This window comes from Phalacrocorax aristotelis, chromosome 3 (genome assembly GCF_949628215.1).
Source record: "Phalacrocorax aristotelis chromosome 3, bGulAri2.1, whole genome shotgun sequence".
NCBI classification, from domain to species: domain Eukaryota; kingdom Metazoa; phylum Chordata; class Aves; order Suliformes; family Phalacrocoracidae; genus Phalacrocorax; species Phalacrocorax aristotelis.
Window position 1 is genome coordinate 112,116,864 of NC_134278.1, and position 25,539 is coordinate 112,142,402.

The following is a 25,539-nucleotide window of genomic DNA, read 5'->3' on the forward strand; positions in this document are numbered from 1 at the left end:
AAGAACCAAGTGAGACTTAGGAGTGTGACTGTGCACAAGGCAAAGGACAGCAAAAACCCTTGACCTTTTATCTACAGATGGTAAAGTGGCTAGATAACAGAAAGTTATCTTAGTTAATGGCAAAACAAAGTAGACACAATTATGTAATTTACAAGTGTTCTGAAGATATAACTTTATTTACTATAACATCAGGTTGAACAACCTGAAGGTCTCAGTACAATTACACTCCAGAGCTACACAAATAAGACCTACCTTATTTTGGTCTCACCCACTGAGTTCTGCCCTCTCACCCTCTGCAATGCATAAAGGACCTATGCCCAGGTTGGCCCAGTTCACACTGCAGGCAGCAGGGGACTTACTGGATTGTTGCAGAATTTGCATAGGTCATTTCCTCCTATTAAAAGTGTTATCAGCTTCCAGTCAGTCTGCAAATTTATCCTCTGCATGCAGAAGGAGACGAAATAAGTTATTTATTAAAAAATAAAGGGGGGGGGGGGAAGGCAACATACTAAACACAAATTTAACATTTCTCAGGGTACCTGGCTATAGTTCTCTAAGCATCCACAACAAAAATGAATTTGTAGACATGAGTGAAGATGAAGAAACTAGTAAGATCTAAATGAGGTTCACAATATCAGTAGTACCACGCAAAATTATGTGCTTCAGAAAAATATTGCTCAAAATCCATCTGTGTGCTTTTCTTAGTAATATCTTGTGTATACACTGAGTGATGACTCTTGCAGTTTTAGGAATACATCTTCATTGCAAAAATGATGGTATATGTATTACTGTATCATAAATAATGCAGCTATCCTGCCGGAAGACCCCGGAGGACAATATATTTTGGTCTTGCTGCGAGACAAACGGCAAAGAACAGAGGGGCAATATTAACTATCTAACAATATCGGTAAAAAATTATAACGCTTTCTCCTCTGGAAGCATTTTGCAAGGGGTTAGCTAATGCAAGGTAATTATGCTTCAGTAAACACACACTTTTTTAGCTTTGAGGAAAGGTTCAGATATGCTTAGTACCATGTAGCTGACGTTGTATTGAATATCTTAACACTTGAATTTCCATGCAAAACACCACTAAGAAAAGAGCAATAGTATATCATCTTTAAGTGGTTTAAAAACATCTGTCTGCAAAGGTAGAAGGCAACATATCCCAACTGGTAAACATACTGTTCAATAGTTTGACCTCAAAAAGTACTTATCCAAATTAAGAGAGGGGAACATTTTCCTCCTGCAATAAAACTGTGTTTTAAAAAGAGAGAAAAAAGGAACTCTTAAATCAAAGATATATGACCTGTATGATATATGAACTTCTTTTTAGTTAGGATGGAGTTTATTAGTTAAATTTAAACAGTTTCAGTTACATAAAAGGTATTTATTTGCATTCATTTCTGTTGTGTGATGTTTCCAAACTGATAAATATGAGGGGAATACTTAGAAGCCTTGAATGGTTGGAATGGAAACCATCCAACCACTTCATTGTTAGCTGCTATCCCTTTTAATCTCATTTCAGATACAGCCAGAATGAAAACTTGTTTATGAAAAAGCGAACCAAAAAGAAAGGTACTGCAAATATTTTTGTCAATATGTATTCAGCAGAGTATTTATACTAGACATACACACACAGTTATCTTGAAGGCTTTTTGGCTGCTTTCCAAATGCACAATTGGAAAACCAAAATAATATTGTGTAACATAGGTCACTGATTGCATAGCACATTTGTCAAATTACAAATAGAAAACATTCAAAGCAGTAGCTGAGGTGAAAAATACGCAAGCAATCCTCTGCCTAATATGTGTTTTACAGATCATTAATCAAGTAATTCTTAACAACAAACATGTAAGTCAAACAACAGTGAAAGGGACTAAATTGTTTTTAAAGAAAACAAGTCCTTTCCTCACTTCACATGTTCACTCCACATGATTCGCCACTTGAAAACTTGCCCTCAATATCCTAGCACGTATCATTACTGCTGGCAAAACCATGTACTTACAAGACAATTACTAGTACTACAGCAAAATCCTGGCAGAGAAGCAGCTCTGCCATCTTACAAAGTGACATAGGTTGGGAGGGGAAGCAACAGCACTGAATTCACCCACCACTTGTGCTAAAAATGATAAGGAAATTACAATTATCTGGGTTTGATAGTAACTATCGCATGTTGGTAAAGAATAATTTAAGACAAAGCTATAGATTATTTTGTACCGACTGACACTCTGTGCCAGGGAATATTACATGGTACACTCCTGTACCCATAGCTTTAATGTTTGGCACCTGCTGTTGGTCTGTTAGAAACGAATACTGCCACATAGCTTCATCTTTCTAAAGATATTACTGACATATCAAACTCACAGTATCATTTTTCATTCGGTCCACTAGTCTTCTAACCTGCGCAGGAACATCCCTAAAAATAATAAAAAAAGAAATAGAAGTAAAATAATGAAAATTAAAAAGGAAACCTGCATAGACAGCAAGGCACAGAGGAAAGCTGATGAAAGGGCATCCCTCACATAATGGCTAAAAAACATGTGAAAGTCCAGTTTTCATTGAGTGAGAAGTACGATACCTAAAAAAGGCTGTATTTTGAAACAGTGATGGAGGGGAAAAAAAAAAGAGAAAACAATTAGCATCCAACAGGCACTTGACCACTTTGCTGTGGTCACAATGCTGTGTGTTGTGAAAACACACAAATGCTGTGTGGTTACACTTTTACAAACTACATAGAAAATACACTGTGCTACCACAAAACAAATGCATTTTTCTCCTTCCCAACATCAGACAGATGTCATTGATACATGCATGGATGCCTCAGTGATATGTGTATCAATGTTATTACATGGCCTCAAGCCACTGATGCATGTCTCATAAGAAGTGCTCCCAAGAGATAAAGGTACAATATGAATTTCACTGAAGACTGGGCATAGTGGTCTCCAGGTAATTCCCAGCTCTGCCACAGACTGACCATAAGCAATCCACATGTTTCTCTGTCCTAGTTTCTCTACACAAACTCTCAGTGCTACTGACAAGAGTTTGAATATACCTCCTATAAAACGGGGATATTTTTTCTTTGCCTCACAATACAAGTACTGCTCATAAAGTGCTTTGTGCTTTGAAAACGTTAGAGAAAACATTGCCTTTGCTGCTAATTTATTTGACATAGATTAGAAACATTGCAAAGTCCTCATCACTTTTCTTGGCCTTCACACTAGAGATGAGCTAAAGAAATTTATTTGGGCTTGCCTATCAGCCTTATTGCACTCCTGCCAAAGTCCAGGGTTTGGGCCTTTTTTAGCTAGAACTGAATTTTAAAGAAAAATCAACTTTCCTGTTAAAATTAAAAAAGTTTTCGTCTTACTCTGCATGATCCCCTGCCACAGCTTGGTTAAGTGCAGCATTATCTGTAGTCTCCTTTCCAGTACCAATAGAATACCCTATCAGGGATGGGTTGAACTCACGAAGAATATCTGCAGAAAAAGACAGCACCCTGAAATGTTGCTTACTTCAGCAGATAACAGATAAGTTTATCAAGATTAAACCTCAGTCAAAGACGATTAAAAAGCTTTAAGAGACACCTATCAAGAATTAACCCTTAAGTACAATAAACATGGAGATTTGTCACCATATAACTATTTCCTTCCCTTCAACGTTTCTGAATTTCATGAATTCAGATATCTCATGACCTAATGTGATCATCTTGGCTAGCAAAGTCATTTTGCCTGGTGAGGCTGAGTAACCCTGTGCTCAAGGCAGGAGACACTTGTGCAATCATACTGTAACTGCAGATAGGTTAGAATCAAATCCTTTAACCTGATTTCCTCAGATGTATTAACCCCAAAGACCTTAGGATTCTCTTCTAGATCCTAGGTTAACAAACCAACCTTACAATCACCCCAGATCTAAAATTCCGTGACCTCTAAAAAGCATATAAAATCTGATCTCTTAATACGATTCTGCTCCTGCCTAAAACAACTTTCCCATACAGTTGCCATAGTTTCTTTAGGCTGGGATCTAAGATCTTTCATTCATGTATCCCCAACACATTTGGGGCAGAACTATAACCAACAGAAGAATACTGAAACAACCAAGCCTTTAGGAATTACAAAATACATAGTTGAGTCATGCACAGCAAATTACAGCCTGGTTGTTGTGCAACTTTTACTCAGCACTGGACATTGAATACAAAGGGATTGATTCTGTTATGCTACCAGTTGTAAATCTTTCTTCATGTCTTTTTTTGTAATAACAGCTGTTTTAATAAATAGCTCCAGATATTTATCAAGTTTACAGAAAAAGGTACTTACTTGCTAGTGTTGTGACTGTACTTATGTTTTCATTTCCTCCAACACTGTTAAAAAGAAAGAAGAAAAAGAAATGTTCCGAGATATGATGGACTTGGTAAGGCAGCTCCCCCTTATGGGGTTTCTACACATGTACACAGCATGTTCTTCGGTGATTGAATTAAGTCAAAGCAAGCTCTTTGTGTGCATACCAATGGGGTCACAAAATCAGAGACTGTCATAATCATAATAATTATATTAAAAGCCCTGTACCCTAGCTGCCCTTTCAATTCTCTCACGTGTTTTAACATAAGTTCAAACCTAGCTGAAAGAAATTAGAATTTTTAAAAGCTGTCATCTTTGCTGTTGTTGTCCCTGTTAAAATATTTATTACTTCTATATATAGTATATATAATCCTCTATATACACACTACTATAAATTACCAAATTTTTTTTAACATATCCTTTGTATCCATAACAACAAGTTCTAAAAGCATATGTTTGACAGTAATAAGTATACTCAATACCTTTCCCCTCCATTTCACTGGACTGCACAAATACTACCAGACTGGTAAAATTCACCACATGCCTGTGTGTTCTTTACCCTCCGTCATGCTGTAGAGAATGCTAGCATACTTTTCCCTGCAAATGTCAGCAGAATATTATCAAAGATCAAAATACAAAAAGTTGGACGTACAACACCTGTATAGCATCCCTAATTTGGAACAGGGTATTTTGAAGTGCTTTAGTATCTGTTTAAACCTGTTACAGAACTGCAGTATTTCAGATGGATAACAAATGATGAACAGAAAATCATCCTGACAGGTTTTCTGTTAAATAATAGAGTCGCAGAATAATAAGTGAACAGGATTGCCTTTCTTCAGAGTGGCTTTTTGACCTGTCTAATAAAATGCTGCATATGTAAAAGACTGTCCTGTAATTGATACACTGTTCTGCATGATGTAAGAAATACTGGGAAGGGATCAAGGACGCAGATACTGTGTATGAAACACCAGCAGCAAAAAAGATCCCAAGGTGACTTTTTTTTTTAGACCACTGATTTTAAACGAGACTAATGGGTGATGTGGGCCACAGTGGAGAAGAGCAGGGACAGAAACGCAGAATGAGCAAGTGGTGCAATGCCACTGGGGTCTAGAAGTCCCCTTTGCAACAGCTACAACCATGAGAGGAAAAAGGGACCTTCTTAACAAAGACGCCATTTCATCCATGTATCCAGGCCTATTCCAGCCATGCTACATCGTACTCTAGATAGCCACTACTTTGAATATTTTGTCATGACTGGAAGTAAAATCATGTGCTCCATGCAAAACAAAGTCAAATTCACTCTCCACAAGCCTCCATTTGTTACAAAGAATGAACTATACATAAGAAAACCCAAGAAAATATGTTCCCTCCCATTGGGAGGGAATTATTGGAACTCACCTCCAAGAAATACCACGGTATTGAGTCAGGACATCCAGAATATCATGGGGTTTGGATGCTGCCCCATTACCTGCCTGGAAGCACAAAATAAGAGGAGTTCACCTTCAGAAAATAAGAATTGCTACAGTAACTAGTTCTCTGACTGATCCTAGTGAAAACAATTAAAGAGGATGTTAATGAAGCAAGCTACATCATCTTCCCAAAATATAACAGATCCCTGGCCTCAAGGGGATCAAGGACTGAAGATATTTTAACTCTGCTCCAGTGAATGACCCTTTTCGATCAACTTATTGATTAGATCAAGTGGGGAAAAATTGGTTTAAAATGTTCAAAATATTAATTCTAAATTTACATAAGGAATAAATAAGATAGCAATGGTCCCAAATAAATAATTTATTATAATGTTCCTCACATTAAAAAGTGGTGGTACAGTGATTTTGTGTCTTCCCTCCCCCAGTTTCCCCGAGAAAGGAGACTACAAGAATTTAGTGTGGTAATTAGACAGAACACATAAGAAACATGAATTATGATATGAGCAGTGAAGCAGTCATCACTGATTGGAGAATCACAGCCAGTCCTGGGGTAATGAGTTTACATAGTTCCAGGAATACTGTTAAAAACAAAACAACGAAAAACCACCAACACACACACACACACACACAAAAAACAAACCCCCAAACCACAAAACTCAATATAAGTTACACTTGACACACCTGATCATCTATTGTAGTTTTATTCAAATATTTAGTTAGTATAAATGGACATGGCTTTATAGACATTGGTATTATAATATACATATATCATATATGTACACACATACACACAATTAGCTGCAGAATTTGTTCTTTCTGTTTGTGCTGCTTACTAATAGCTTTGAAAGCCAATGCCTTGGGAACTGCCTAGAATCAATAAAGAAAAGCAACTGTTGTGTCCACTCTAGCAGGCTGGTTTTGCTGCTGTGCAATCTGATCTTGCAGCTCTTCCTTTTGTGGCCCTCTCGTGGACTTTAAGTGGGAACTCTGCACTCAGATTAGACTCACGATCTGATCACCAGTCAGTCAAGGTGGAGTATGAAAAAGCATATGTGAAAAATGCGTTTGGCTCAATAGGGCATAACTGTATGTATTCTATTTCTCAGGATAAAAATTCAGAAATGCTTTTTCATTACTTCAACGATGGTTATCTAGTGATCTTTACTTACTGTGAGTGAATCTCCCAGGGCAGCAATCACCCGAATATCCGCCGGTTTCAGATTATGAACTAATAAATAAAAAATAAAGGTAGTGTAAGGGAAAGAGGAAAAAGAAAACTTCAAATTGAGGTGGTTATCAGAAATTTTCCTTAGAATAAGCATAAAGCATTGCAAAGACAGTATTTTAATATTCATGACAGCACCAGCTCAGAACAACAGATATCAAATCAGAAGTTATTCTTGATATTATAACTGGGAATTACCTATGGCAGCAAGGGAGGCAGTAAAATTTCAGTCTTGTATCTGTGCTTACTGAGATTCTTTTTAACCAGTGGATATGACTGAAAAGCAGGCACAGCTCTGGTGCCAGCACTGGGTAGAAATTTTGGGACCATTGCAGCTTCTGATGGAAGGCAAAATCCACCCAGCAACAGGATTCCATGTGGCTTTTTGCACCCCAGACTGCACTGACAAGAGCCCGTATTCCATATATACACACCTTTACCACCCCTACAACTGAAGTACCCAACTACCTCCTGTCTTTTCCACTGTCATGTCTTTGTTTGTACATGAAAGATGCAGTTGCATAAGCTTTCACCATCCTTGAAGGGGAACTTGCATCTTGCTATACAACTACTTATGTTGTTCCAAAAAGGATCTTAAAAGCCACAGCCAATAGAGTGCACTGCTTCAAAGAAAAGCATACCTTTCCTAGCTAGACCCTGTTCCTGTTCGCCTTCTATCATCAAATGAAGAAGCTCTGCAATAAAATTGCATAGGACTGTACCTGAAACTGGAACTGTATCAGAGGGACTCCGGTCAAAACAGGGAATATTTGTTCCATAAATCCTCTCCTGCAAAGACAGGGCAAGACTTCACATCAGACTCACTATACTCTGATCATGATAAAACATTTGTGTCTCAGAGTATTAGATTAACAAATTTCCCACATACTTTGTATACATCTACCCAACCCAGCCTTTCCTCAGGCCATGCCCACGACTGCCCTTTGAAGGCTGACACAAGCTCAGTCTGCCCAAAAGTCACATGGCCATATTAGTGCAGCATGGCTCTTGCCTAAGACTGGGGCCAGTTATTTCAGACTCTGTGCCATACTACGTTCAGCTATGCAACATTTTGTGCACCCATACTCTGAGCTACGTGAGCTCACATCTTTTTGCAAGAAATTGTTTGAACATCCCTGGAATACCTGAGCATGAAACCATATCTTTGTCAACATGTCATAAGCCTGCCTTTTCCATGTGCAGCCCTCTACATGCAGCCAGAAATTTGCCATCCTGGCTCTTCCAGGTTGCAGCTACTGACAGAAGCACCCCCAAGGTCTACAATTAGTGAAGGCTGACTGTCAGTACACCAGAGCAGACTATCACACAAGACCCAAGGATGTGTGTTCACTCCAAATCTCTCCTCAGAACTCCTTAAGTAGGCTAACTTGCCTAAGGAAGAAATACTTGTGTGTCTTGTCCCATTGCTCCATTTTTTTTAATTTAAAAAAACAACCAAACAAGACTACCACACAAACATAACACAGTGTTGCTTCTTGTCTCCTACACCATAACTACCACCAAAATCAGAGTCATAGGTACCACTGCCCCATGCAGAATTCTGTACACCATGAATAACTAAGAAAACAGATGGCATTATATTAAAATGAGGGGAAAAAGCGTCTTATGATTCCAATGAGTATAAGTCATTTAGAGTGTAGATGTGGTCTAGACCCTGTGTTCGGGGGCATGAAAATGAGCATTATCACTTCTCTCTGTAGCTGCTTGGGAATACCAAGTTCTGCTCAGAATCACCCACACCTTAAAAAAAACAAGAGCACAGCTGTTTGTCTCTGCACATCTAATCTGCAACTACCTCACCCTCCAAAAAAAAAAAAAAGAAAATTCCATTGTTCTTCAGTTTTGCTATGGCACAAACAAGATGAAATCAGACCCACACACTGGTGCTATGCTGATGTGATGTAGTTTCCCCCATGGTAGGGCTAAATGGCCCAAATTTCACTATGCTGTTATGCCAGGGAAATTAGCATTGTTATCCAGATGTTTAAAAAAAAGATTCTTAACAGCGAAGGCAAGACTTAATTTAGGCTGGCTGAACACATCTGCCTCAAATCACACTTTACAAAATCCACCAAGGAGAAAATGTGCTATTAAGTGTCTGACTAATTAGTCAAGCATGGAAATAAAGAGCCAGAGCCTTGTATTCAGTTTTCCCAGGTAGCATTGGTTAATTAGGCTACAACAACTCACCCACCTGCCCCACTCCCTGGAATACACTCAGTCCCTATGATGCAAACAGTCCTACTATACCTGAGATGTTTGTTTGGTGTTTGATGTCTCCAGGGAAGACGAGTAGTTACTATTTCTATATGTGAACAAATACGGATTTTCCTGCAGAGAGAAGAGAGTATGTTTACCAATGCCAGTGGAAACAGAGTCAGCTGATGTTAAAGTCTTCTGGCTAGGTTTTCCAGGAGAAGAAAAATCTTTACAGTATTAATTTTTGAATTAACATTGCACTAGTGAAGTAAACCAGGTCAGACCTGAAAATTAAGCCCTGGTATGCTCTAGGGACAGCACCGCCTCTTGCCTTAAACCAACATCAAACAAAACACATAATTCAATTTCTTTGATGTTTTAATTGTGGTTCAGTGAGCTCTTGGATGCCAGTAATATTTTCTCACAATCAAATTATTGAAGTCAGAGCTTAAATGCAAAACATTCAAGAACCTGTTCTCTGAACCAGAGATGTTCAGACCCTGAAGATACTAACGGGCTATTGACAGCTCCAGGGACTGAAGTAGATAAACCTGACAGCAGACAGAGTTAAATTGCAGAAAAGCTAAATTATATAAAATGCACAGATTCAATTTTATTGCTGATGCAGATTTTAATGCTGATAATAGACCCCTGATACCTGCAATTAATGCATTCAGATTAGCTAGTTACTTCTTATTCAAAATATATCTGACACAGTAAGATGATTTAATCAAATTTTGACAAAAGTTCTTGGTTTTGGAGTTTCATCTTTATAAAATAAAGAGTCTGTGCCAACAAATTATGAGAATGCTGAATTTCTAACAGTGTGGTATCTTGGGTAACTGCACATTCCCAAGAACTTCGGAAGCCGACAACAGTATTTGAAAACTTGGAAATTCTGCAAAGAGTAAATAAAATCTAACAGTAATAAGGAAACCCTTTTACCTGAGATGGGCACCGGACCTGAAGCATTTCTGTGAAATCATAAGGCTGCTTCCATCCAACTGGCTCCATCTGGAAAGGGGGAGAACAGAGAAGTTGTACACATGCTGTGTGGGGGAGGGAAGGGAGACTGGCAACAACACAAAAGCTCTAGTGCCTGGCATTTTCCATCAGGTCCATATGTATATCTAAACACTTGTTTTGCTTATGATAAATATTTATCTATGTGTAACATACCACCTGTATACCTACAAAAGCAAGGAACTGAAAACAAGGCCTCTCACATGATCAGACTGTCATCCCATCATCCTTAAAGCAAGCATCCACACATTAACTCTGTACTTGGGAACGCTGACCCTCTAAGTGCTTTTGCCACAGGGCACTGATCTCTTACCACAGTATTCAACTGCTTGCAATCAAGTTGCTATTTATCAGCTCCGCCATAGTAAATGTGGAGATGCTCTAGAAGACCTTAGCTTAAACCACCCTCATGATCCATTTTCCCCCCTTATGGTATGCAGTTTAAACTTTGCTGAGATTTGCAAGCCAGTTTTACTTCCCAGCTGGACTGAGTATGAAAAGCAAAAGGCGGGTTGCCACAGCTGTGCTGCTAGGTGACAACTCTTTGCAGCGGTCTGTCCATCCTCCCAGGCCTCACCTGCCACGTGGTTTTTTGTCTTCTCCCAGGCTGTGAAAACATGCTTACAAACATTTGAGAAAAAGACACACTTGGGAGACCTTTCTTCGGCTTTCTACAGTTTAGAGTTTTCATATAAAATATAAAGAAACTAAAGACTCATCTGGGAGGAAAAGAAACTGAGTAGATTGAAACTTCAAAGTAAAAATGGTACTACTGAAACTCTTTGGAAAATGCAGTTTTGACTCAGATTATACACTGAAGGCTTTGGTAAGCCCACATCACTTTATCTCAGAAGCAGAAGGTACAAAAATCCTAATATAAATGGAAAGCTAAAAATCTTCCATTTGATGATACTTCTATGTTGCATTAACTTTTTCCTTCTGTCTTATGAGCACTATATGTACTCTGCTGCAAATTCATTTTGCAGCAAAGTCAGAAACATGGAATAAAACACATTAAGGTCACACCCCAATCCTCTGGTGGCTGTAAGCCCATGCAACTAAAAACTTGTTTCCTTATCTACATTTTTATACGTTAGACAACATGAAAAGGTGCTCTCCAACTGTGCACAGAGGCTTGATAATATTTACATTTGTTGGCCACCTTCTAACAAGATGGAGAGGGGATTGTTGCTAATGAAAAATTATGGAATGATTCAAAACTCAATACTGACAGCACAAAGTGGTAAATACCACAAAGATTCACTTCATTTGTTCAGGCACCTTGCTGGGTGCAAATTAAATTGCAATTGCACCCAATGGAGTTGGCCACTGTTTTAGAATCCTCAGTGAATGTCTGCTCGGTTTGTACCAGCAGCAGCAGCTGCCAGAGGCAGCAGACTACAGAGATGCAGGGTTGAAGGCACTGAAAAATACAGCAATAACAGACTTGACATCACTGATACATTCTGGGCAGGAATGTTATATTCTGCTTTGGTTGTTCCATCAACGAAAATAATGGGAAAATTCAGATAAATATTTGAGACAGAGAGAGGAATAAAAGGAATGCCCCTGAAACATGCAAAATAATGAAGCTCACAGAAAAGATACATTGGGAACTGGTACTTTCCCATCCCCCTAGGACAAAACAAAGTAGTTATTAAATAACATTCTTAAAAGAAAATATTATTCTAGCACAGAATGGTCCCACAGAACATGGGACAACGGTGGTATTTCTTGGCTAGGAATGAATTTCAAACAAGCATTAAACACTTGTATGCTGTTGGGACTCGGGTGATGAGAATGAACTTCTCTATAAGGCAATTCATTCTAGATGGCTCAGAGACACTGTTCTCCCAGCAAAGACTGACAGCTCCCACACAGCAGAGCTGCAAGGTCCTGGTCATGAAATTGGGCACCAAGTCTCCATTGTGGTCAGCAAAAACCTCCCCTGAATTCTAGCATATCTGTCACACGGGCTGGTTAGTGTGCAGGTCTGCTCTGGCACTACAGCAGTTTCAAAGTCAGTATCAAATCCTGAACGCAGAAGAGAGGCACGGGCAGCCTCCTGGGGCGCTGTTCCCATTTGGGTTGTTGCCTGGTTTCAATTTCTCTCTTGGTTGCAGGATAGGCTTTTTCTGTGGTCTTTTCTTTTACACAAAATGCCAAACACAAGACCAAGGGCTTCTTGTCTAAGTTCTTTACACACATGAAAGGAGCTTTGCCCCCAAATATATTTCCAGAGGTAAATTTGTAGGCATTTGCCAAAATTAATTAATCAGGCTTTCTGACGTCAAAGCTGTCCAAGTAAACAACCACCTTTCTCAGCTTTTCCTAGCTACCCAATGTCATTTTGCTGACTGTTGTTTGACATACTTAGTGTATGAATCACTGCTCCTAGATAGCTAGAAACATTTTGGTAAAATACCCAGCCATGGCTTAGCGTGTGCTAGCTCAGCTTCTTCTCATCCAGATGGAGGTGCAGTCCAACTACCAACTGCCACTAGATCTTCAAGGTTTTGCCCTTTGGCCAATAAGCAGGAAATCATTCCAAGAAAGAGGCTGGTACCAACCAGAGATTGGTACCTCAAAACAAGGTAAGGGCAGCCTGCCAGAGAGCAGGTGGAACAAGTACAGGAGAGCCACAAAACTGATCAGAGGGCTGGAGCACCTCTCCTATGAAGAAAGGCTGAGAGTTGGGGTTATTCAGTCAGGAGGAGAGAAGGCTCTGGGGAGACCTTATTGCAGCCTTTCAGTGCTTAACAAGGCCTTATAAGAAAGACAGGGACAAACTTTTTAGCAGGCCCTATTGCAACAGGACAAGGGGGAATGGTTTTAAACTAAAAGAGGGTAGATTTAGACTAGATATAAGGAAGAAATTTTTTACAATGAGGGTGGTGAAACACTGGAACAGAGGTGGTAGATGCCCCATCCCTGGAAACATTCAAGATCAGGTTGGACAGGGCTCTGAGCAACCTGATTTAGTTGCAGATGTCCCTGCTCACTTCAGGACAGTTGGACTGGATGACCTTTAAAGGTCCCTTCCAACCCAAACTATTCTACAGTTCCATGAAATTCTCTGAATGCAGTTCTCAGGCACCTCCTGATTCTGCTGTGTTTGCTGCTTGACAAGTCATGATCCTGATTTCTTATCAGTTCCCAATACTGCACTGTGGGTTGGGTTTGGTTGTTTTTAAATCAGTCAGCATAAACTATTAGCTTGACTTCCCAGTAGAACTAGAGCGACCTTTACCAGATGAGAACAGCTGCCAGCGCTTTTTACGCCAAAAGCATCTTTCATGTCATCTGCTTTTACATCATGGCAGAGTACCATCACAGGCAGACAAGGAACCCACCCAGGGAGGTGCTTTTCTTGTGATTGCCAGCTATAATAAGAAAATTCACTAAATCAAAGAGGAGGCAGGAAAACAGAGGGGAAAAGGAGTTGCGAACGGAATACTACCATTTCTGTAGTGTCACTTAAAACCAGTAGCAAGATGTGGTTTGGCCACATCTTGCTCTTCCCCCAGGTCACCTAGGCTGTCCAATGGTGGCTGTAAGAACCACCTCACACTGAGGAAAAACACTGAAATAAAACAGAGTTGGTATTTGTCTCCTTTACGACAATTCTCTGGTTCTAGTGGCTCCCCAGCACACTCGCTGCCTGAGATCAGATAACTGGCCCTGACACAGCCGTCATTAAAAGTACCACTTCATTTTGCTTATAGTTTTTCACTTCTGTTTCCACAAAATGCTCCTAACAGTTAAAGTGACAAGACTAGAGTAACACACCAAAGAATGGGGTGCTCAAGGACAGACACCAGGAAGCAAAATAAAGTCTGTGCAGAAAAGGGGGAAACATGGACAGAAAAATGAAGCAGAGGGAAAGAGGAAGGCTCTTCTGCTGTAGTATTGGCATTCTGCATAAAGTGAAATCTAAAAAGCCAGACAATAACAAGCCAGGGTGGGGGGGATTGAGGGGTGGGGGAAGAGAAAGAAAAAGGAGAGCCATAGTCTAGACTTTGAACAAAATGAAAGTGAGGCCCGTTAGAAGCACATTAACTCTGCTAATTGCAGAATCTGATAAAGAAGGACATTACTCAAAGCTGGAGGTCAGTTTTCACATGATAAGCCCTAGAAAACATATTAGTTCAAACTGATCTATTACCACAGTTAAATGGATCTCAGATTCTGAGAAGTTTGGTTTGGTTGGACCCAAAAAATTATTGCTGGAGTGGCACAAAATGAGCTGGCAAACTGGTGGTACTGTGGCCCCTCTCCAGTCCAAAGCATTCATTTTCTGTACTAGCTGACAGAATATTCAGCATTTCATTTCAAAAATTTGCTGATTGAAAAACCGCACTGAGCAGATGTAAAGGGCCACTTTTCACAGCAAAGGATATTCATACTTTGTGTGGCTTGCTCCTGACTAGCTTCAATATTTGTAGTGTTTAGTATCTGAGGAGGATATGCCCCACTTTATAGTGTCTTACAAGATCATGTTTAAGTAATGGTAATTGTGTAATCTAGGTTAATATCTCCAACACTTATGGGGACACCAAGACATGGGCAGTTAAAGTAACTCACTCAGTTTCTTAACAGAGAACAGCCAGAAACAGAGAGAAGGTTTAATTCACACTTCAGGGATCTGACTTTCAGTGTCTGCTTTGCTCATTTGACTAATGAAACTAATTGCCTAGTGAGGCCAAGGCAAAACTACAATAAAAAAAGAAAACATGCATCTTATCATCTATTTTATGATAAAAGAACTGAGGTAGCAACTTTGACATTATCATGAGGAATATCACAGATAAAGGAGAAAACCGGATGCAGCATGTTGGTTCCAAGGTTAGAGCTTCAACAGCTGATCAATTTTTAATTCTTTGGTTCCTACTCGCTAACTAAAGCCCTACTAACTTTAACTAAAAGATAACATCTTTTATCAGAGTGACTGTAGGATTTTTCTAGCTGTATCATCTGGTCAAATAAAAGCCTCTTCCTGCAAATCCTGCTTCTTTAAATGATCATGGCTACAACAACATTACTACTGCCAAAATTAGCATAAAAGGAAACAAGAACATGCCAATCTGCACGGATTTATTTTTAAATGTGGTTTACTAGAAGGCAGTTGCAGTATAGACTTTTTTTCCTTTATGCTTAGGGTAATTTGGACAGACACAGGAATAGCAGGTGCTCTTAGATGAAAACCTTAACAACGTGTGGACTACAAAACAAGAAAAAAGTAAATCTTTTATCTTTAATTTAATTGGCCATTGCAGATTCTTTTTAATTAAAAAAAGATTGTATGTTTTAAGAAGGTTATTAGGGAAAAAAGCAGAAAGTTCTGGAAGTTTCTAAGTCAGAAGGAAAAGTAAAATCAACATCTTGCTCAAAACCACTGATATCAGGGCATGTTCAAACATAACATGCACTAAGTAGTAGCACCCTGCTTTGCTCTGGTATGTCCAAAATAATGTGCCTCCTTTTTCAGTCTCATTCATATTAAAAAGCAAGTCCTGTTTCTTCACTTGCCCCCATCATCAATTTTAAAATGCAAACCCTTCCAGCTGTACGGGCATCCACTCGGTCACATACACAAATGCTGTGTGTTGGCAGCTCAGGCCTGTGGAAGGAAACAGGCTTCTACAGAACTGATCATTGCATCCAAGCTCAACTGGGTTGGACAGTCTGTACTTCTCTCAGACACCCTCTCCCTCCCGTGAGAAGGCACCATATGTTGGCTTTCCTCAGCTGGGTAGGATATCCAGCTCTTGAGGAAGTAGTAGTTGCTCTTCAAGGCTGTCTATCACATTTTTAGTATGAGCAGCAGCAGGATGATGGTTAAGGAGGAGACAATAAGACTCATTAGTAAAGAGGGGGATGGATACAGAACAGAGGAGACAGAAGAGTATAACTGCTATAATCTCAGGTTAGGACGAGCCTCAGTTGTCACTGCGCTGCTCTGTCACAGAGGTGAGACTAGCAAAAGAAGGGTCTGTCATGGCTCATTTACTCCCTGAGACTTCCCAAAGGACTTCCCAAAGGGCTGCTTTGGAAACCTTTCTAAAATGCTCTTGATAGTAAGTAGCAGCTACAGAACAGCAAGAGATTTGTCTTGGGAGTGTAGGGTGTTTAGCATTATTAGAGAGCAGTCTCTCTGCATAGCTGAGGATAGCAGACATGGGATGTTTCTTTCCTATATTCTTCCTTCCCGTCCCTCCTGCTGCTCAAACTCTGGCCAGCGTGGAGTTGCTACCAGGCATCTGTACTAAGTCCACTAAGCAACAGTGTCTGTGGTACTGCTCACCATGTTGTTCCAGAGGCCCACAGCCATGGAAGTATAATCTTCCAGAGTTTCCACTTGTGTTTTTGATGTGGTAACAAAACCATCCCTGCCCTGAAAGAGAAAGCATTTTGAGCATGAGAAAACACGAATATAGAAAGATGAGACATTCAGCCACAAAAGATCTCATTCTATAAAATAATATTCATATCTGCAAGAACATCAATCTCTGGTACTCTCATTAAGCCACTCATTGCTGATTTCAGTTACTGCTGGTGTGTCAAGACAGAACAGATGCTGTTCTAAATGATTGCTGTACCTACTGCTGTAAAGTTGCAGTGAAGGGATTGCACATCAACAGGGCAAGAGCAACAGCAAAGCACAATCACAATAGTGACATATAGGACATCAGGGAGACATGCAGATGTGATCACATGAATGATTTGGAATAACCAACACTTCTAGCTAACAGTTACATGCATTTAAAAAGTGGAAGTGTGCAGGATTTGTCTTAAGAGATTTGTTTTTAAAGTGAGTATTGGAAGAGTTTGGAAGATTGCACATGGTGGCCTGCAGGTGTACCACAAATCAGAAGACAAAGAATCCACCTATGATATAAGATGGCATTTAAGGCAATAACAGAGCAATTTACTAAGAGAAAAAGTAATGCCATGAAAGTTAGAAGTCTGCCATTTGCACATGGGCCAACTGTCCACAAAGCAAGCCTGGCATAAGAAAACCCAGCAGCAAAGGAGAATTTTGCAATACAGCAGACCCCAAACTTCCTGGAAGACACATTTCTTCTCCCAGTACATTTTATTTTGATACTTTGCTGAGGGAAGCAATAGAATTACCACAAATTAACGGAGCTGTTATGATGCCTAGGAACAAGACCATGACTTACCACCAACTTCTTTTACAAGTAACTACTTGATTTTATGTGTTAGATTTTGCTCCCTTGCTGTGACTGAGCCATTATCTAGCAGGCAATATTTTCCCCTCTTCATTGCCAGGTCTCAGACAACCTGATCTTTGAACTTCCCTTTATAGATCACCTGTGGCAAAGTCATGTCTGATATCTCAGGCAACCCTACCTATATTCATTCCCCACGGGCTATATCAAATACAAAATCTGGACAAAATTCATTCCCAGGTTCCCAGACTGCATTATTCTCATTGCAGGGAGGTAACTCTACATTCTGACAGAGTTTACAAAACCTTTATCTTTTTCTTCCTACCCATTTTTAAACGCTGCTTCTTATCCTCTTTTTGCCATCGTTTCCAAATACACATGAGCATAATCAGGGATGAATGAGCTGGTGACTGCCAAAATATGGAAAAATTAGCAGCACTGACAGCTTCCAGACACTCGTGACCTAATCTACAGAGGTGCCATGACTCTCCAAGGAACATAGCACCCAAAAACCACAGGATCTCTGACTGACGCTGTTTGAAGCAAGTTCCACTCTCAGGAACTCTGTGTCTGATTGAGATGTGTTCTACAGGTGCCTGACTACCCTTCTCTTCTGGCATTGCACACAGCCTAGACAGGAAAAAGCCAGCTGAATATTGCACTCATTCTCAGCAGGTACAGTCCAGAAAGAATGGAGAAACTTGGGTTTACTCACCAGTCTGAGCAGCAGATTTCTTTCTTGGAGAGAAGGCTGAAGAACAACAGTGAAGTCATCCTTTTGAATGTACCTCTCAGACTCCAGCAATTTTTCCCAAACATCCTGAATAGATAACCATTTAATCAGATGAGTATTATCAGAAAGAGAGTGTACTATATGTGCAATTCATCAGGGCTTAAAGTGAACTAAGATTATCCCCATCCCTAATAAACCACAAAAATGGAATTTCATAAAGAGCAAAAACAGTAATTTAATGAAATCTTCTTATACAATAATTGGAAACTCCTTGTAGCTATGATAAAGCTACACCTATTTACCATAATTTTCTTTGAAAGAGCAGTAAACTTAGCAAGGCAATGAAATGTCATGCTCATTGCCTCCCTGTCATTTTTAAAAGGAATTCCAGCACAACTGTCTTTGTCTTAACAGAAAGTTTCCCACTTCTAAATCATGCGTCAAGATGACTCATTCCTCTGGTAGGATATGACAAATCCTGGATTGCCAAAAGCTATATAGTCATTAGAAACTTCAAGAGAGACTAAGATCACTCAGGTATAGGCAGAACTTATCTCCAATGTTCTTGATGTAATAAATGGTGTAATAAATGGGGTCAAGATTGCTGTGGACATGTGGTAAAAAGGCTGTTACTCAACTTCCTCACTGCTATTCCTCCCTTAACTCCTCACTTCAGTCCAATCTGTAAAATGAATAGGCATGTCTAGCAATTTAAGAGCCAAGCAACACAGAAGATGCTGTACCTGATAGGACCACCTCAGTATGTTATCATCTAATGTGGAGAATTCATCAACACAATTGCACTGATCCCTGCCTGCATTGCTGCAGAAAAGAATGAAAAACATGAAAGACATTATGAACTTTCAATAAACAAGACAGAGCATGAACTCTCTTAAGCCACTGACAAACATGCATTGAAGACTAAATTGTTGCATATATTGAGAAAGCTACATGGGACATCCTGGTTTTTGATATAAACATAGAATGATATATATTTCCATATCCAGAGCTTTGGATTGCTGTTTGATTTGAAAGCCTGTTCAGATAACAAATATGCCAGACCTGGATTAGAACAGGGTCTCACAAGCTAGCAGCATGCTCACGCTGCACTAGTTTTCGAACATTTCCCTCTGTATGGTCACATAGGAAAATTGAACACACAATACTTCCACAGGAACTTCTGCCTTAGTATTTGGCAATGAGACCTCCTTCTAGAAATGTCGATGGAAGATCAATTCTGCAAAACTTATATATGCTAAGGGATGGCCAGGCACTGTCAAGCAGCTAACCGATCTCAGCCAAACTTCTGACCTGCAAGGTGAGATCTGCATACTGCATACGTCTGCAGCTAACTGGAGAACTCAGACTTTCTCCCAAGGCTGTAGACAAGAACAATATAAGATATGTTTAGGATTAGTCTGGTTCCAGCAAAGATATACTCATCTGAAAATGCCTGGATGGACTAGATTTTGAGAAACTTTTTTGTGGGGTTTGTAGACGTAAGCAGTAAGTACCTGTCAGGATCAGACTGTCCTTTTCACAGAACTCTAGCTAAACTTATAAAATGTGAGTTTTCTGTTAAAGTGCTTTTATCACTGTTAGTGAGTGAAAGAAGTACGAACTCGGGACCAGAATCTCATCCCAGCCTAACAGAATAATCTCATACAATACCTGAAGAGAGCTAGATGCCTAAAAACATGGTTCACAGACTACTTTTAGCTCAGACAACACTTATAGTTAAGTAAGAAACTAATAAAGGAAGGAACTTCAAATCCCTATTATGTCCCAAAAATTTAATGCCTAAAGTTAGGTACTGACATAGGACTGGGAGCGTCAGCCACTATTCTCCTCTTAGACACTTGAAATCTCATCTTTTGGTATAGGCTTATGTTTTTCTCTCAAAGCGCACTTCAAAACAGGTACTTGGTAGCCAAATGCCCTTGTCTGGGACACGGTCTGGGCTTGAGGCTGAGATGAACCCAGGATTTTACCAAACATAGAAGTACAAGGCTTGCAAACTGATAGAACTGTTCAACCAGATAAACACATCTACATAAGCATGCTGATAATGAGAAAGCAAATTGCCTTGAAGTTGAAAAGGAAATATAAAGATTCCTCAGAGGAAAAATTTATATCTATTTCATTTTATTTTTAAGGCTTTCAATGTATGTCAAGGCCCATATTCCTAAATCCACCTTTTCCACCTCTCATCTACCTGTCTCACATTTTTCCCTTCAGTGCCTGTGCAGGAGAAATAAAGCAAATGCATGGAGCATTCTCATTTTGACAAAGAAAGCTTCTTCTCTGCTTATACTTGTTGTTAAGCATGTGGTTATACAGGAGCCAGACCCCTTCCTTGACTGATGGAAGGTCTCCCGGGTTGTATACATGCAAAGGTTGTGAAACACTTCGGGATGACTATGTTAGTACATATGGTATCTTATGCCATGGGCACAGGAAAAAAATTACTGTGGAGAAAGATTGAGTGTAATCTCATTAGCTGTAAACTGCTTCATCACAACTGTCCATGTGCACACTCCTACTCCATACTAAATTGGGACATAGCTACTCACACTTTTGTTACAAGGTACTGAGAAAGGAAAATGGATGAAAGCATCTAGGCACACAGTTACCATAAGGAACTGACAAGCTGGATGTTCTCCATCTTACCATACCCTAAGCCTGAATAGTAGCTTTCACATACCCTAACAATGTGCCACTTTAAGACCAGTTATTCCTTTTGTGAACATTGATACCTAGAAACTTAAACTTTCAACAAGCCTTCAGAGTTTTTGGCTGGAGAGTTGCAGGGCAGAAGTAGCACTGACTAAAGAGCTGGGGATAGGAAGACTCTGCAGTCTTGTGACTGCAGTCACAATACTGGTTCTGGCTGGGATGGAGTTGACTTTCTTCATAGCAGCCCATACAATGCTGTGTTTTGGATTTGTGTCTAAAACTGTTGATAACACACCAATGCTTTGGCAGTTGCTGAACACTGCTTTACAGCATTAAGTCTTTCTCTTTTCCCCCACTCTGACCCACCCAGTGTGTAGTCTGGGGGTGGGCAAGAGATTGTGAGGACACACAGCTGGGACATCTGACCTGAACTGGCTGAGGGGATATTCCATACCATCTAATGTCGTGCTGAGTAATAAATTCCCAGAGGTAGAGGAAGAAGAGCAGGGGCATTTTGGCTTTCAAGGTCGCTGTTGTTTGGAGACCGGCTGGACATCGCTCCACTCGTGCGAGGTAGTGAGCGGTTGCCTCTGTGTAACTTATTTTCCCCCTTCCTCTTTCTTTCATCTATTAAACTGCCTTTATCTCAACCCATGAGTTTTCTTGCTGTTGTTGTTCCTAGTCTGTGCCATGCCCTATTTGGAGGTGGTAAAGGGGGAAGTGACTGAGAGGCTGTGGCTGCTGGCCAGGGTCAATGCACCACAATCACAGTGTGTAATATTTAAACATATTCTATACTAGTTGGCAGGATTAAAAACACCTACTCTTCCTGGTAAAAATGTGTAGAGAGAGCTTATCAGAAACAAAGTGGAGACCTAAAATCTTTTACATACTTTTATATTAAGGGCAGAAAAACTGTTCAGAAGACTATACCTCAGTTACAAAGTCAACACATACATATGTGTCTGACCGCTAGCAAAGCAGCATCAAGAATTTAAAGAAACCTCTGTTACCTGGCATTATTGTAATCTTGGCACGCAAGAGAGAAAGTTGTGAGCTCAGTGGAATCCACCAGATTTACAAAGGCCTTGGGAACCTATAGTGATAAAGTAAAAATTAACCACATTACATCTGCAATTAAAGATCAGCAAGCAGCAATAATGTTAAATTACATCTACAGTGTCTCACGTGTTACCTCTGGCATGGGATTCTGCCCGCATAAAATCAATGATCTAAGTCTTTGCCAGTTCTGTCCAGAACCCTACTCCTTCCTATACCTGTCCTCTAGAATAGCATTGATTATCATTCATGAAGTACTCGTGACCATGACTTCTTGACTGACTCCCAAAAACTCGTTTTACATAACCGAAGTGGCCACCAGCCAACTAAATTGGACTCACATGAACTAGGAACTACCATTTTCATGGCAACATACCAATGCAAATTGGAGACGAAACGTCCTGTATAATAGCATAAAAGCACCCATGCATCTCACCTCACCTCTCCCCCAAGCAGAAAACATCTTTCCATTTACATAATGATATTTCACTTTCACAAGCGCACATAAACAGATTGTGGAAATAATAGTGGAGAGAATCTGAAGAGAATGCGTGGGTGGAACTTCACCTGTACACAACATTTGTTGAAGTCAGTCTGAGAAAAATGAGTGGTTGTGGCCTGATGCAACTGAACTGTAGCAGGTTTAGAATACCCTTTAGGCCTTCAATCCAGCAAAACAAAATTATTGGAAGATGCTATTGAAATATTTCAGATAAACAGTTAATAGTCTGCTTCTGTAGAGATATATCTGCATCTAGTTTACTATTCATGAGTGGACTAAGACTCAGTGCAGAGCATCTGCCAGAAACCATTCTAGATAAGTGGATAATTCTTAGCTCAGCCAGCTAGAAAACCTTTAGAAATGCTGAGATCTTAAAATCAACAGATAATAGGAAAAAATATTCATTATACATATTTTTAATAGGTGTTTTCCCTGGTCTGTAGAAGTCACCACCAGGTAGTAGCAGCCTAAACATTGCCTAGGTATCTCTACAAATCCAGTAATTAGATATCAGTTATTTTCACAAACAGCTCTGCTAAACATGAATGACTTTCAGACCTAGACAGATGTACTCCATTTTTAATAGAAGTCACTTAAAAAAACCAAAGACTGAGTGGCACATCAGCTTGTGTTGCAAAACGAAGCAGTTGCCATCCATCCTTTCTGTTTGCACATGTCAGTTTCTAGAAGCATGAGTAAAACACTTATTGGCAATGAATGAAGCCAGTGGTCTGAAGTCAATAAGGATGGTGTTCTTAGTAACCCGAACAGTGGTACAAGCCCTAGTGCAGTGAGGGAGACTGGAAAAATCAAAGGATTCAAGTATTCAGGACTGATGAATAAGTCTTACGTTTTTATACAAAAAATCCAAGACAGGTCTAAGCTTTTCCAGGTTGTCCAATATGCAGTTCTTCTGTAAATGAGATGAGAAATGCCATCAAAACTAGTTGAAAAAACAAAGTTAACAATTTGCCAAAAGTCACAAACCCTGTGTATTGAGCTGTGTACTGAAATGTTACCAACAACCACTATGTTCTGGATTCACCCTTCACCAGCACCGAGAAGGAAAAAACATGGAACTAGTCTTGTAGTTATCTGCCTATAATTAGACAGATTAACACATTTATATATAAAAAACCCAACACAGGTGGGTAAGAAAAGTATCTTTAGAATTGAAGATGGAAAAGAGCTGTTCTACTAAGGCATCTCAGACTTGGGATCACAAATTAAGTACACATAAATAAATAAATAAAATGTGTGCCAGGTGCTTACATCACTGGATAGAGTCATTCTATTCTATTCTATTCTACTCTATTCTATTCATTCTACTCTATTCTAGAGAGTCAACACCTCAGAACCAGCTACTGCCTTGATTCACTATGGCAGAGAGCAGAGCTCGGAAAAGTGTCTTAACCACCTGCCTTGACTGCTAAACCACCCCATGAAAAGCTTACCTGTTGGGTGGAGGCACAGGAAGACCATGGGTTTTCAGCACTAAAAAAAATTGTGATCAGTTTCCAGTCATTTTGGAAGTCCATCATCTGGGAAAAAAAAATAATTGAAAGGAATAGGATGATAAGGAACCTATTTGCTATTGTTCTTTCTCACACAAGATTTGCCATGGCTTTAAGTTAGCAACACCAAGCAGTAGTCCATGACCTGGCCACCCTGATCATTTCTATTTGACAAACCATCCAGCAACAGGAGACAGCAAATGGATGGATAGGCAGCAAATTCTGCAATTAAAGCTGAACGCACACCTATAAAAAGCTCAAGTTAGAGCCAGAAATTGCTGCTGCCATTGGAGAGTCTATTGGAGAAGAAGGGCATGCACAGCTTAGCATAGCACTTATTGCTGCTTCTTTCCATCACTGTTGCAGCTTGCTGATGGAGTTAGTGTTCCTGAACTGCTGAGATTGGGTCACACTAGTGGGATGAATACTGGAGCAAAAAACCTGAGAGCTAGAGCTCAGCTGTACTACATTTATTAGGCAGTTGTCACTGATCCTGAAAAGCACTGGTTAGAACCAGTCAGTTCCACAAAAACATGTGCTACAAACAGTCTAACAGGGTCCCTGTAGAGCAAAGAGGCAACAGCAGGATCACATTGGCAATTACATTTTCCCCTTTGTACCAAGACCATTTCATGAAATAACATGCCTCGGGGTTCAGAATAGAAGAAAAATGAATGTGTAAAACTCCAGGATGGGATTTACAAAGCACCCAGCCATGAGTTGATTCAACTTCTCACCAACATCAACTGCTGACGTCAGCCAAAGCATACCTAGGTCTTTACTGTCCTTTCTGAAAATATGATCCTGAAATACCAAGAAGAAACTGAAGAGACAAATACTGAGAATTATTATTTTGGGTTGACTTCCAGAAACAGTGGCACAGTTATGGAGTGTAACTAGGAGGGTGCTTACATCCTTAACCAAGATAAAACAAACATACTGGCTTACCTACCAAGCTCTTCAGTCATTCTGACAAATGTAAACCAGGTGGGATATTTTCAAGACCAAACTGTACTTGCAACGTACAGAATTGATTCTTATTTACAACAGAAACACCAAAGTCCATTAACCTCGAGAAATTACATTTTTCATTTTGGAGAGATTTTTGAGACCTGTTTAAAGTATTTAATCACATTTCTCCCTTTTTTTTTTTGCTTCAACACCAAGCTGTCTGAATTGTCCTGTGCATTAAACAAACCTGATTTTCTTCCATAAGCTTCACTATCTCTTCCGCTTGATGCAGGAGGTCTCTGAAAAGCAGAAAGGAAAAGAGAAAATATGAAGGCACCAGTAAGGGTAAAGCTTTGGCTGATTTTTACCATTAAATCAAACAACATTTGAGACTTCAGGTGGAATTAATCTTTTCTCTCCTAAATGTGTTAAGATTAGACACTTGTCTGTGCTACACAGAGAGCCTGGGGTGATTAGCTCATATTCAAGCATCTGACTTTCAGACATGTGCACTTAGATGAAAACAGCAGACACATCTTGGTAGGCACACCTCTAATTCTGTCAGGCAAAAAAATTTGTTTTGCAGCTATAAAGTGGGAGACCTGGTATTAAGTCAGGTGAACCAGACCCCAAAGCATATAGTGGCCTCTTTTCCTCCTGCTTCTGAGAAGCAACAATT

At 39.8% G+C, this 25,539-nt stretch overlaps 1 protein-coding gene across 1 annotated transcript in view; it reads right to left on the reverse strand.

Annotated features, from left to right (window-relative positions):
* PLB1 (phospholipase B1) overlaps positions 1–25,128 on the reverse strand; it is a 74,062-nt gene extending 48,934 nt beyond the window's left edge. The window contains exons 1-16 of the mRNA XM_075089108.1: positions 25,108–25,128; positions 23,850–23,936; positions 23,246–23,308; positions 21,848–21,930; positions 18,902–18,980; positions 18,141–18,245; positions 16,537–16,626; positions 10,155–10,223; positions 9,261–9,341; positions 7,712–7,778; positions 6,934–6,992; positions 5,733–5,806; positions 4,314–4,357; positions 3,368–3,476; positions 2,365–2,416; positions 360–440 (exon numbers count right to left, since the gene is read on the reverse strand). Coding sequence (XP_074945209.1) covers positions 360–440; positions 2,365–2,416; positions 3,368–3,476; positions 4,314–4,357; positions 5,733–5,806; positions 6,934–6,992; positions 7,712–7,778; positions 9,261–9,341; positions 10,155–10,223; positions 16,537–16,626; positions 18,141–18,245; positions 18,902–18,980; positions 21,848–21,930; positions 23,246–23,308; positions 23,850–23,936; positions 25,108–25,122 — 1,158 coding nt within the window. The 5' untranslated portion in view covers positions 25,123–25,128. The remainder of the gene's footprint in view (positions 1–359; positions 441–2,364; positions 2,417–3,367; positions 3,477–4,313; positions 4,358–5,732; positions 5,807–6,933; positions 6,993–7,711; positions 7,779–9,260; positions 9,342–10,154; positions 10,224–16,536; positions 16,627–18,140; positions 18,246–18,901; positions 18,981–21,847; positions 21,931–23,245; positions 23,309–23,849; positions 23,937–25,107) is intronic.
* Between the last annotated feature and the right edge of the window lie 411 nt (positions 25,129–25,539).